The sequence below is a fragment of the Stegastes partitus genome, unplaced genomic scaffold (genome assembly GCF_000690725.1).
Source record: "Stegastes partitus isolate 25-593 unplaced genomic scaffold, Stegastes_partitus-1.0.2 Scaffold1136, whole genome shotgun sequence".
NCBI lineage: Eukaryota > Metazoa > Chordata > Actinopteri > Pomacentridae > Stegastes > Stegastes partitus.
The window spans coordinates 128,719-141,724 of NW_007578867.1; the positions used below are offsets into that span (position 1 = coordinate 128,719).

At 39.1% G+C, this 13,006-nt stretch overlaps 1 protein-coding gene across 8 annotated transcripts in view; it reads left to right on the forward strand.

Annotated features, from left to right (window-relative positions):
- Positions 1-1,921, forward strand: part of LOC103368261 (ryanodine receptor 1-like) — a 50,050-nt gene extending 48,129 nt beyond the window's left edge. For all 8 annotated transcript variants that reach the window (XM_008296571.1, XM_008296572.1, XM_008296574.1 and 5 more), the window contains one exon: positions 55-1,921. In XM_008296571.1, coding sequence (XP_008294793.1) covers positions 55-150 — 96 coding nt within the window. In that variant the 3' untranslated portion in view covers positions 151-1,921. The remainder of the gene's footprint in view (positions 1-54) is intronic.
- Positions 1,922-13,006: the final 11,085 nt, after the last annotated feature.

The window sequence follows — 13,006 nt, forward strand, 5'->3', positions numbered from 1 at the left end:
AGTTTGTAGCCTCATTGTGCGTCATTTTTTAAATTCGTTGTTCTTGTTTTTTAGGAGTCATACGTGTGGAAGATGTACCAGGAGCGTTGCTGGGACTTCTTCCCTGCTGGAGACTGTTTCAGAAAGCAATATGAGGATCAGCTTTCCTAGCCAACATGTACTTTACCTAACTTGACACTACAACTATTGAATTGGTACTTGGGGTTATGATTTTTGACAACACGCACAACAAATTGATTTTGCCATTAAAAAAATCCAAAATCAATTTCATAAACTAAAAAAAAAAAACGCGACCATTACTAGAAAGTCTGGTAATTTCCAAAACAAGTTATGTTGAATACAAAACATAATCTCTTGCAGACTGTAAGAAATTATGTCATTGAAGTGTTGATATAAGAAACTGCCAGTTGGATGACAAGTTTTTTGACAAATGGCATAAAAGCATTGGCTCCTTCAACAATTTAGCAGTGTTATGACTTTGTACACATGGGTTTTAAGTTGTTGTCTGTTTAAGAAAAGAGGATGAAGCAATTATTTATGTGAGAATGTAAAAAGTACCCAGAATCTCTCCTCCACACAAGTCTAAAGCGACTCCATCTCGCCTCTCTTACTTTGTCCCCAAACCGTCCAACTTCAGCTGTGTCTCCAATAAACTCATTCCTAATCCTGTCTATCCTCATCACTCCCAATGGAACATCTTCACCTCCAGCTCTCCTCTTGTGTTTTTGTCAGCAGCATATCTTGTAACTGGTCTCATGTAAACCTTCTGCTACAAGTCACGCGAAGTGCCTCAACAGCAACACACGTTGGATCAACTAGCACAGCGACAACAGAATGTATAAAGTAACAAATTACCTTTATCTTCCCTTTTTGTCTTTACACGTAATCAGTAGCTTAGTTCAGATTCAACACATGATTTTTGATATTGTCATTTTCACTTTAGCACGTTTATTTCTCAGTATGAGTGATTGTTTTTTTCCTGTGTTGTTTTCTTCATTACTCCAGTGCATTTGTTTGATTCTAAATTATTTTATTTATTGTTTGTCACGACAACTTAAAGTCTGGAGTGTTGAATAAATTCTGTGAAAGGATAAAAGTGAATGTAATGTATGTTTAACGCATGTCTGCTATCAGTAGTGATGTGGCTACAGTCTCCTTTTTTATCCTTTTTAACACAAAAGACACTGTTAGATTCAAAAAATAAGAATAAAAAAATAGTGTAAATTAAATTAAGCAACACATATGAGGTTGACTTTACAATATTTACATTTTTATTGTGTGAACATTTCATGTGAAGAATTACATCATCTGGCACTTAACCATTCAGCAGACAGTAATCCTCTTTGGACCCAAAATGCATTTTTTTTTTACTGCCTTTGAATCCTTAAATGCGTGTCCTAATCTCTAACCTTTACAGTAGGGATTCAGTTATTGTTAAAGATAAAACAAAAACATTTCACTAAATTATACCATAAACAGTGATGAAGAAGTTGGCATTTTTGCAAAGTCGCTGTAGCTTTTATCTACAGTTGAGCTGTATTTACATCCCCGACGTGTTTTATTGAATCTGCAGTTCTTAACAATTACATTTCTTTTCTCTTCAAGTTAATTATGGAACAAATATTTGTGTTAACAGTAAGTAGTGTTGTAGTCTGGCCACATATCAGCCAGCTAAATATGCATGATAGCATATGACACTAAATTACAACAAACATTTGTTTTCTCGTGACTGTTGTGGAAGTGTTGAAGGATGATTTTTTTTAAAAAAAGAAACCCATGATTTTTTTTGTTGACTTATTATTTATTATACATTTACTGACTGAAGTAGATGTCTCTGCAGGTTTAGTGGAATGGATTTAAAATTCCTTTTATTCTGTGTATGTGAAATTGAATTGATATTAAAGAGGAGCATTAAAAAGCAGTCGAATCATGCTGATAAGTCTTTCTGCCCACACGGCAGCAGTTTTTTGTGTAATATCTCATCACAACCCATTTTCATACAAAGCTGCTGAACTTTGGCTCTGTGGAGAATCCCAGCTGACTGGGGGATTAAAGCCCGAGCATTAAAACTCACATTGAGTCTCATGTGCTTTTCACCCATCCTGTGCTGAAACGCTCCTCTGAGCCAGTCAGACTGGGATACGGCGGCTGGTGGACATGAACGTCTCGGAGATACACCACGGGACGCTCAGGATGTATGGTGAGTTGAATCTTTACTGCAGCTATGGTGACAATATGTGAGCAAAAATGATTTCCTGTAACACCTAGGCAAATGATGGTTTGGCATTTCTCAGTGGATCTTGTTGTTATTTCAAATTTGGATGTCTCTTTACTATCAAGCTTTTATAAATGTTGAGCTTGTTTATATATTTTTTTGTTAGAATTTTAGTTAGATTCTGCATTATGGAGTTGTGATTGTGTAAAGCTGTTGTTCAGAGTTAGAAATATCTACGAGTATCATTTTGTTTTTTCTAAAACAATTTGAGTTGTTATCACTTCTAAATAATTATTAATGATTTTTTTTTTTTTAAAGAATGATATATTTTTCTAAAACATAGAGAGAAAGCTAAAATGATCCTCGTTCAACAGCTGTGGCAAACACCAATACAAACATAATCTCAGCCTGCACAGGACAATGTGCTAAAAAGATTGGCAGACACCAGCTCTTGGTGTTGTAATTCTGTTGTGTGCCCGTGTGTTGTCTACTGTACATATAAGGCATAAGTAGATCCAGATGTGTGCGTGTGAATCTGCTCGACGATGATGTGCACATTGGTCAACGTGGTCTGATTAGTCGAGCACAACATCCACAGCCCTTTGATCCTCCAAGCGTCCGGGCGCCTCTAATCTGCTGGGATGATGGAATGACATAGTGTTCGTTCTTTAATCCACATGTACACTGCTGCCACTGCTGCCATGATCACTGTGGCCATGCCTAATACAGTCAATATGCTCTGAGTGTTTGTGGCTAAGATTAGAATTGTTTATCACGGAGCTACTTCCTGTTGTTTCCCGCCCTGCTCCTCTCATCCAGGTGGATTCATTTTCAAACAGTGGAAGAAGAGGTTTTTGCTGCTGACAGCTGAAGGCAACCTCCTGGTGTGCCACGATGTGTCGTCTCCCCCTGACCAGCTGGTGCAGCTGCAAGGCGGTTGTGATGCAATTGTGGAAGGCAAGGAGATCCTAGACCTGCCTAAGTTACCCTCTGGTGGAAGCAGGGATTGCTGCTTTGCTTTGATCCTGCCACAGAATAAATACTTGCTGCTGCTGGCTGAAACCTCTGCAGACTGCAGGTCTGGTACTCGCTGTACTTTATCTGCTCATTACTTTGCCTTCTTTCAGTTTTGTAGTGAACACATCTTGGAAGATAGTTGTGGAACAATTGTGCAAACTTTTGGCAAATACCTTTGACCATTATTTTGTTGGTTTGCTTTGTCTGCAGCCGGTTAGCTTAGCTTAGCATGAAGGCAGTGTACAAACAGTAGCAGAAAGTAATTCAGTTCAATTTGATTTATATAACGCCAAATCATAGCATGCTAGGATGCTTTTTACACATTTTCAGCACCTTTATCATACTATGCATAGACATCCAACAATTCCCCATTGAGCAAGTGCATGGCAACAGTGAGGAGCAAAAACATCTTTAACCTCCTAAGACCCGAGCTCTTGTTTGATATGCATTTTATTGTAAAAACTATAAAGAAAATAAAATCTATTTAATAACTAAATAAATAATAAAATAATAATGATAATAAATTTAAAAAAAAATAATTAACTACTGTGGTAATATAGCCCAAAATGTGATGTCCACACATGTTGACGCCAGGTCTTAAGAGGTAAATACAAAAAACCTCTCAAAGAACCAGGTTCAGGGAAGGTGGGCATCTGCCTGAACCCTTCATAGGACACTCATTGAAATACTTAGAAATTTTTTAAGTTTCAACCCTCGATTGTTATTGGTGGATGTAAAAGGAGTTTTGTTTTTTTGTTGTTTTTTTACTTAAAAAAAAAAGTTTCAGATTGAAGCTGCAAATTAAAGTCAAAACAGCTACTACCAGTATACACAATACCTAATATGTGGATATATGATTGCAAAAAATGTACTGATTGGTCAGAGTCCATTGTGACTGTGTTGTGATGTAGCCTGACCTTCGCTGATTGGCTCGATGCAGTCACATGATCCTGCCCCCTGCCATCTTTAAAGGAAGTTACCATATATGGTTCCTGTCCCGATAAAGGGTTAACCAGCTGGGGTAAGGGGAGAAGAGAGGAAAAAACAGGCATTGAGAAACAGCAGACAATAATTGGTTGGTCAGCAAAAGATACGTGCAAAATGTTACAAGAGAGCAACACAAAGTTAATAGAAGTGATGCAATGGTGGTGTATAAATGCATGAGGAGGGAAAGAGAAGAAAACATGCCTAGTGCATCATGGGAAGACGTCAGCAGTCAAGGCCTAAAATAATATAACTATGCAATGATGTAGGGTCACCAAAACCAAAAGGTTTAATCTTACATGTTTAAAATCCAGCAAGCCAAAAAATAGTATAGCCCCCCCTTTAGTCGTTAGTGTGTTTCCCAAAATTCTGAACTCATAACTCATTGCTCATAAATGTTCTTTCCTCCTCCTCTATCTACATCCCCTTTATTCCCCTTTGAAACTCACAACTTATTTTCTGTTCCTGCTTACCTTTTATCTCAGTACGACATCTTATACAGGCTTACAACAATAGTCGGTATTGTGTGACAGGGAATATTATAGAAGTGGAAGATTAAGAGCAGTATTAGAAGGACAAGAGGCACACATGCTGCACATTCCACTCTTATAAACATTGCAGTTTTTTCATTGTCATGCAGTTGAAACAATGCAGAGGTAATAACAGAATCACTTTTATCACTTTTCAGTCAGTGGGTGAACACCATGAAGAAAGTGAAAAAGGTACGTTTCTTGTTATTATTGTTTAGAAAAATGGGTTTATCTAACATGACAGAGTCTACATCAGCACCTTGAGCTTCAATTAAAGAGCTTTAATGATATTACTAAACTACTAGTACATGTGATTACAGTTCATCGTGAGGTTGACATGAATGTGTATCAATGACACATTTCCCTACAAACCATGTCTGTAAACCTCATGGTGGCGCTAGAGGGAAGCACCAAAGTCAATAAACAGTGAGAAACAAGGAATGAATGTACAACACTTGGGAACACTTTATAAGATGAGTCACTGGAGCCAATCATTGTCATTGTAAATGCTAGTTTGTGCTGCTCAGAGGCGGGTTCAGATTTCATCAGTAACCACTTATGACTTAAATGATTTGTTGTTATGTTTCACAGTTGTTTATGATTTATTCATTCATTTATCCCCGTCTGTTTTCTACTAACGTATCATAATCTACTGCATAGCTCTGAATTTGGAGGTGTTTAGTGATGTCATGTGGCAATCTATAACAGTAAAGATGTATGAGTCTGAAGGAAATCAGTGCAGAGATGATGCGACTGAACACCTCCATTTTTTGTGTCTTTACACTTTTACATATGTTTGTTATCTGTAGATTATCTTTCAATCTGTCGCTGACTTTGTCCTTGTGGTTTTTGGCAACTGTGTATTTTACCTCATCAGTATTTTTGATTTTATTTCCTACAGAGTCTCTCATCACCTCTCAGTCCTTGTAAGCGGCACCAGGTGATACCACCGCACATTTCTCTCCGAGATCTGGTTCCCGAGCAAATCCTGGACAAAGATCCGCCAACTCCACCTGTCAGCGACACAGAGTCCCAGTCCCCAGGACCCATGACTTGTGCTTCCCCAAGAGAGAAAGGTCAGCTTAATATTTTCAAGAAAAACATCAGGTTACGCAGTTTGGTTTTGTACTGTATTGTTTGAGCTGTATTGAAAACATGTTGGGCATTTGTGTTGTTTTTTCCTTCCAAAACCCCTTCAACCCCAACAGGCCGCAATTCCCCCCGCACAAAGTATTATAAAGGAGGTCCATATTCGGTGGGGTGTCTGCGTCACGGCACTGTCAGTAATGCCCAAGCAATGAAGGCGGTTTATCTGCTGATGGGAGGAGCTGCTGCCTCCTCTGCTATGGGTTACCTTGGCGCATGCTCACCAGCTAATCTGGAAGCCAAAGCTGCTGACCTGCCACTCAACACGGATTTCTCTGGCATGGGACCAGCAGGAGCGTACCACACCGGCAACCCCGCGCTCGACTCCTCGCACTTTAACAGCTTTGACTTTGAGGTAGCAGACTCTGATTTCGATGCTTTTGATTGTGGTGGATTCACTTTCTAGTGATGTGGCGCTTGGAGGCCACACACATCCTCAATGGTGCTGAAAAACAGACCTGATGGTTTCACATGATTGTGTTGGAAAACTGGGGATGCTTTTTATTGGAAAAAAAAAAGTTATGCTATGAATTTCAGTCTATCTATTCAACTTTTTTAAATGTAGGGATAGTGGAAAACATATGAGACGAGCCAAGAGGATCTTAAGATCTGGGTGATGATTCTTCCCTTTTTTTGTGTTACACTGTTTTCTTATTGTCACGTCTCATTGTTACTATAAAGCACCCTTAAAAACACAGATAACAGCATCCTAAGAAACAATATTGCATGTTGTCTTCGTTTTAACGGTAATTCATTTGTTTTTGAATCAAGGTTCTGAATGTGTAGAGACGAGCAGCACTTCACTGTCATTCATTGTTTGTCTTTTTCTATGTCGTGACAGAATTATTGTGGCTTGTTCGCTGGAACCCATTTACATTTTTTCAAAAACCTGCTTGGTTACATTCAACACGCAGGCGTCTCATTATTTTTAAGGCCTGCAGTTCATCATGCAGTGAGTCTGGTACGCTTGCGTTCCATTTCTGCACGATGTTGAAGGAGCATTACAGTTGTTTCCTGCTGTTGATTGGATTAAAATAGATCTGCATTTTCATTTGGTTGCAGCATTTAACCTCTGACCGTAAACAAATTTTCCTGCTAGAATTCCGCTTAATCTTCCACTTGTGTGCAGCTGCCGTGTTCCTTCCAAACATCCAGCTGTTACTATCCTTTACATCTACTTGTTAAAATCTAATTTGTGTCTCTTTTATTTGTATGAATAAAATGAATGTGTGGAAAGTTGCTTTACTTGCTTTTCTTTATGCAGTTATGTAAAGCCAGCTACCATTTTTCGCATTTCCGGCTGTGACTTTAAAGAAATGAGGCTGAGAATGTGATCGTGTAAACCAGCTGAAGCTGTGGTGTACCACACAACCCATTTGCAGAAGGAACCGGCTGCAGTACCGGTTTGCTTGTGTGCATGTGCTCAATTCCACAAAGCTATATTAATGACACCTTTACCCACATGGTCCACGTGTATTTAAAAACAACACAGGATGCAACACTCAGTTTTCTCCTGCACTCTTTTATGTTTTTTGCAAGAAGAGAAGGTGCAAACATGGCCAGTCATGCAGGAACTATTTATGTGGTTTGCTTAAAAATTAAAAGTCAGAGCTTACATGCAAGCAAATAACAGATAACAAGATCAAGCATGAGTGAAAATCAGGCGTGAAACAAAGACGGAACAGCAGGTATAAACACAGCGGGGCTGATTTGAGAGCTGGGAACAGCTGAAGTGGGTTTGGATGTCAGGTGGATGGAAACGGAAGGGAAGTCTGAGGACATCTGGTGGGTGAGTGGGGTGAGACAAGAGGCAGGTTGAAACAATGAAATCAGGGCAGACATGGGCCAAATCTCTGTACTCACATACTTGGAGGTGTGTTCCTGCTTGGTGCCTGAGGATTTAGGGCTTTCCCACGTTAGATAGTCGGGTATATGAGGGCGGTGATGCAGACTTTTCAACCTTTCTATGACTCCTCAGACAGGTTGGTCGCCTTGCTACCAACAAAACATACACAATTTAGGAATGGAACGTGCAGGGAGAAATTGCTGAGGAGATTTATGGATAAGTAAGTGCTTGCTTTTGTGCTTATTGTACATTTGTAGAGCTGTTTGTGTTTTCAGTCAAATGTCCCCATACGATTTACAGATGGCCTTCCATACTTTTGTTAGTTTATTCAAATGCATGAACACTGTAAAGTCACCAGCAGGGAGCGATCAGCTGAGCACTTGATCAAACACTATGCATGAAATACCAGGTCCAGATTTACTGTTTTTTGTTTTAAACACGTTGTTTCCGAGCAACATGTGCTGTCACTATTGTGCGTCCTCCTACTTACACCATTTCAAGCTCTCACAAACTCACACTCAAGCAGCTGCTATGTCAATGAAATCTGTCAGGCTTTTCTGTTTAGGCCTGAGGCTGGAGATTAGGATTTGAACGAACTGTACCTGGAGCCCGTCCCTCTCTCTGATGAGGCGTGTTCATGTTCAGAAACCTGTCAGTTTGGTGTTGACTAGATGACATGAAATGACTTTCAATTTCAGCCCATATCCTTCTTCCACATAATAAGGCACTCATGTGACCGCTATGAGCTGCTGCACCTGCTTTCTTTAGCGCAGCTGTCTGGGTTAAATACTGGTGGTTCTCACTGCAGCAGATCAGTGAGTTGATCTGATGACAGCCAACAGTCCAGACTCTTTTGCAATCCACTCTGAACACAACGTATAAAACACTTTTGTGATCAATTCACTTCAAGTTTCAGGTCTTGAACTTATTCTGTACTGCATGTCTGAAGTATTCTACTGCGTGAGCATACAGTGCAGTATAATGTCTATCCTCAAAAACCAAAATTTCACCTGATTGCATTTTCCCAAGTCACATTTCTCTGACGTGCTTTGACACAGCGGAGTGCTTAGATCCGCCCTCTCAACCAACCTGTCTGTGACCTGAGTCCTGCCTTTAAGGTAGTGCCTTTTCCCAGGCACTTAGAAGATTTTTAAGGACAAAGTATTTGAGCTTATGTATAATTAAAAACAAAAACGTTTAGTCGGTTATTCAGGCTCTAAACAACCCCAGGACAGCAAAAGTGACTGATAATTTCCCAGCAGAGATTATAAAAGACCTCCTGGTTCCTGAACACTGCAACAAAATGAACTGTGTAATAGCTGTAATTTCTATTTAATGCTAAATGCAGCACCTAATGCAGAAATACTGGCAACACATTTAGTGCAATGAAACTGAAATAATGAGAAAAGGTGACTGCATAGGGCCATCTGTGAAACATAGATGCAAGAGTGTGTGGATAAGTGGCTGCATGACTGCAAAAGGTGGAGGGAGGTGATATTGACAGAAGCCTGGCTGTGAATCTTGGTGAGAATCTGAGTGAACTCACTGCAGTTCCCCTCATTTTTCTCTTCTTGCACAGTGTGTGAAAACACGCTGTCATACACTGTGCCCATATATATACTGTAAAAGGCATAATTGGAGCACTGGGGTGGCAGAGCAGCTGCAGCCGCTAAGTGTCTGTACAGGAAGCCTTCAGCCACAGCATTGATTTGTAGTCACAGGAAAATAGATTTGGTTATAATTTACCCTGGAAGAGGTTAGTTAGCGACAGATGCAGCTGAAGTGAACTCAGCTCTTCCAGCCTCAACACATAGATATATTTTTTTAAAAATGTAATAAAAAAAAGAGAGACATAACAGAATGTGCACAAGTAGACCCAGAACAAACAGCAGGAGATTAGACTGCATAATTGTGAGTAAATTCAAGAAAAACAGGCTGAAACTGAAGCAAGAGTCACCGCTGAGGACAACAAGTGTTATCTCTAAGTCTATAGACGACAGGATCAATAAGCAGAGGTAGATAAAGAGTGAGACACAAAGGGAACCAATCATGAGCTCTAAAAAGTCAGTTAGGGTTTGTAAAAGAGCATGCACAGACAGCACCTTGTGTTGACGTGTTATTTTTGGATGAGTCCAAATTTAACCCACATGGATCTGATTGTAGAAAGTTTGTGTGGAGAAAACAAGTAGACGTGTGGTAACCCAGCTAGATTCTTGTGGTCGAAAAACATCCTGAGTAATGTTCTCAGCCACATTTGTTTTAAAGTTTCTCAAATGTTCTTCTTCCCACAACACTGACTAGCACGACTTTCAAACTCTAATTATGTTTTGAAGGAAACATTTTAATGTTAATGGCCTAAGAATGTTTTAAAGATGTTTCTAATGTTTTAATGTGACATATTAAATGGGCTATTCAAAGTGTCACATCATCTCTCTTTTCTACATCTGCACAGTGTTTCCCTGAACACCAACACAACGACTCACAGAGATCCTGGTGAATGCAAAAAGACAAAAAAACTGAAACTTGTTGCGAAGGAGCACAACATGTTGTGTAATTAAAAAAATAAAATAAAATCCTCACCATATGAGCGTCAGAACTGGCTTTGAGTGGAACCATTTAAATAAATACAACTTAGGTACACTGCCGTTGTTGACCCGAAATAAATTTGTTCACAACACAGCTAAGATCTTTGTAACCGATAGAAATCTGGAGGTAGCAATTAGGCTCTCGGGTAAACACGCCATTGAAATGTTGTTTAAAAATACAATTTTAAGGCAATCTAAATCAGTCTCCCGTTGACATGAGCTCCAAGCGTTCATAGAGGACATGCAATGTCACTGATAATGTTATAAGCCTATAAGATGAAACTAAATGAAAAACAGACACAGACACAAACAGACGCTGATAAGTCCTTACAATTGCATCTGTGCTTCACAAAATCTGTCATCAACGAGCTTCTCTTGCAACAACCACAATTTCCAGTTTGACTCTTTTCTTTGGAATTTTCATCACTCCTGACAAGGTGGAATAGGTGATTCTGTTCCAACGCTGTTTCCTTTCTTTCTTTCTTTCTTTTGCCAGATTCGGCAAACATCTCCTCGCGGTCTGTTGGCTGTGTGTGCTGTGTGAACTCTGACAAACCCAACTGGTGTTTGAACACAGCCCTGGCTCCATAAATAAGAAACAAAGTGGCTCTGAATGAGCCAAACAACATTTCAACAGCTGTTCCGGTGACGCCCCTGTGCTTGTGCACGTTAGTGTTCATGCATAGAACAGGGGGAAACAGACGGGGGGAGTAAAAAGGCAGCAGTTGGAGCCAGAGTGACAGTAAACCTGGGACGTATTAAATGTCTAAATATGCTAAGTAGCTAAATGTCAACAAACTTCAAGCTTTATTTCTACTGATCTTTGGAACGATGCTAGAACTCTTTCAGAGATGAGACGATGCACTTCTAGTCTTCCTTCTGAGTATTAAAAATTCTCATCAATGCAATTAAATCTATGAAATGTTGAGTGATGTACGAGTTTCCAAAGATAAAGGAAATCGACAGGGGCATTTAAGGTATTCTTAAAATAGCTACAGGTAATTATCAGTGAACATCTTGCTGACATTCCTGTTGCAGTATTTCATCCAGACTGCCATCTTGACAGTGAACAAAGACTTTTGTGCTTCTAAAGAAGGTCCTCCAGGCAAATAACTATCTTGGAAGGAAGATGCATACCTCTTACACTTAACTTGTTGTTGCACGCAAGTTTCATAGCAAACACTAATATATAGACTGAACACATCAGTGCAATATCAAATTTAATTAACAAGAAAGAGAACCTGTTTGCCAGCTCTTGCAGTAGTGATTGCTGTGAAATAGAGGAAGATGACTCTACATGAGGACACATGCAGTGAGAATGACGACTTACAATGCACCTTAGTTTTAAAAACATTGCTCCTGTGAGTGTCACATTAGTTTATAACTGGGTTACTGTGGATGGATTACCAGCATTAACCCCAGCCTATTAAAACATGCTTAAATTAATTTACTTTAATCATTGATCGGAGCCAGAATCTGTGAAATCAGAAAGAATTATTGTATTTTCAACTTTGTAAGTTATGTGTGATGTATAGCTGTTAACAAATTAATATTATTTGTTTATCAAATCTGAGTTTAAGATTGTAATATTTTATCAAAACACCAACAATCACATAACAAAAATTCAGGGACATGTTGGCTGAACTGGGATGAACCAAAGGTAAGCTGATCGGAGATAAGCATGGAGAAATGTTGTACATGTTGATTGCATTTTTACATATTTTAACTATGCCATACTGCACAAGAGACATTTTTGAGCTCTCTCTATTTCTATATAAGGTTGTGCTGTTTCCATACAGGTGCAGGACTTTATATTACAGTAAAAATGAGCTCACAAGAAGTAAAAATGTGACAGCAGTAGTAAAACAGAGACTGGTTACGGTTAAGGGGGTCAATGTGGAGACAGCATTTCTGCTGTATTCTAGTTTCTGCAGTCATTTCTGCTGTGTGCAGGTTTTTAAAGGAAATGGTTTAAGCTACCTACCACTAAAGTGTGTTACAGTGGAAAGTGGTTAGTACCATGGTCATCCTCAGTTTTAGTAAAATCACACATATACTTTACAATCTGAGTAGGTAGGTACAGTTCCATGATGTGGCAAAGAAATTCATTATAGATTACATAGGAGGTAGATAAGCAGGCCTATCAGTAATCTGGAAGATGTCAGACAGTGAGAAACAAGTGATTTCTTGTTGAGACCAGCTCATCAGTTTAAAGAGTTTGAAGATAATCCTCATATTGGAGGAAGAATTGATCTGATTCTGTGACGCTGAAGCCTTTACTTGTCTCAGTTTGGGCCAGAGTGCAGGTCAGCTATGACAAAGGCAAAAGCTGAGTACCTTACGGTCACTCCAGGGCCCAATGCTGGCCGCTTGGTTGTGCTGAATTAATCCATAACCCAGAGTCTCAACCAAGGAACCAACCATGAAGACAAACAGTAAATAACACCGAATACTTTTCTATGTTAATTATTCAGACTTATTGCCTGCATGATTTATTTTCTATTCTAGTCTTGCTTATGTATTTAAGTAAGCTTAGCCTACTTATTTAAATTTTTTTTGTAATGTATTGTACTTGTATCTTATTGCTTTTCCTTTAGGTATGCATTTATTCTCACGTAATTTTGTTTTCTAAGCAGTATCGGGCACAAGAATTTCATTCAGGATAAATAAATGTTATCTTAAA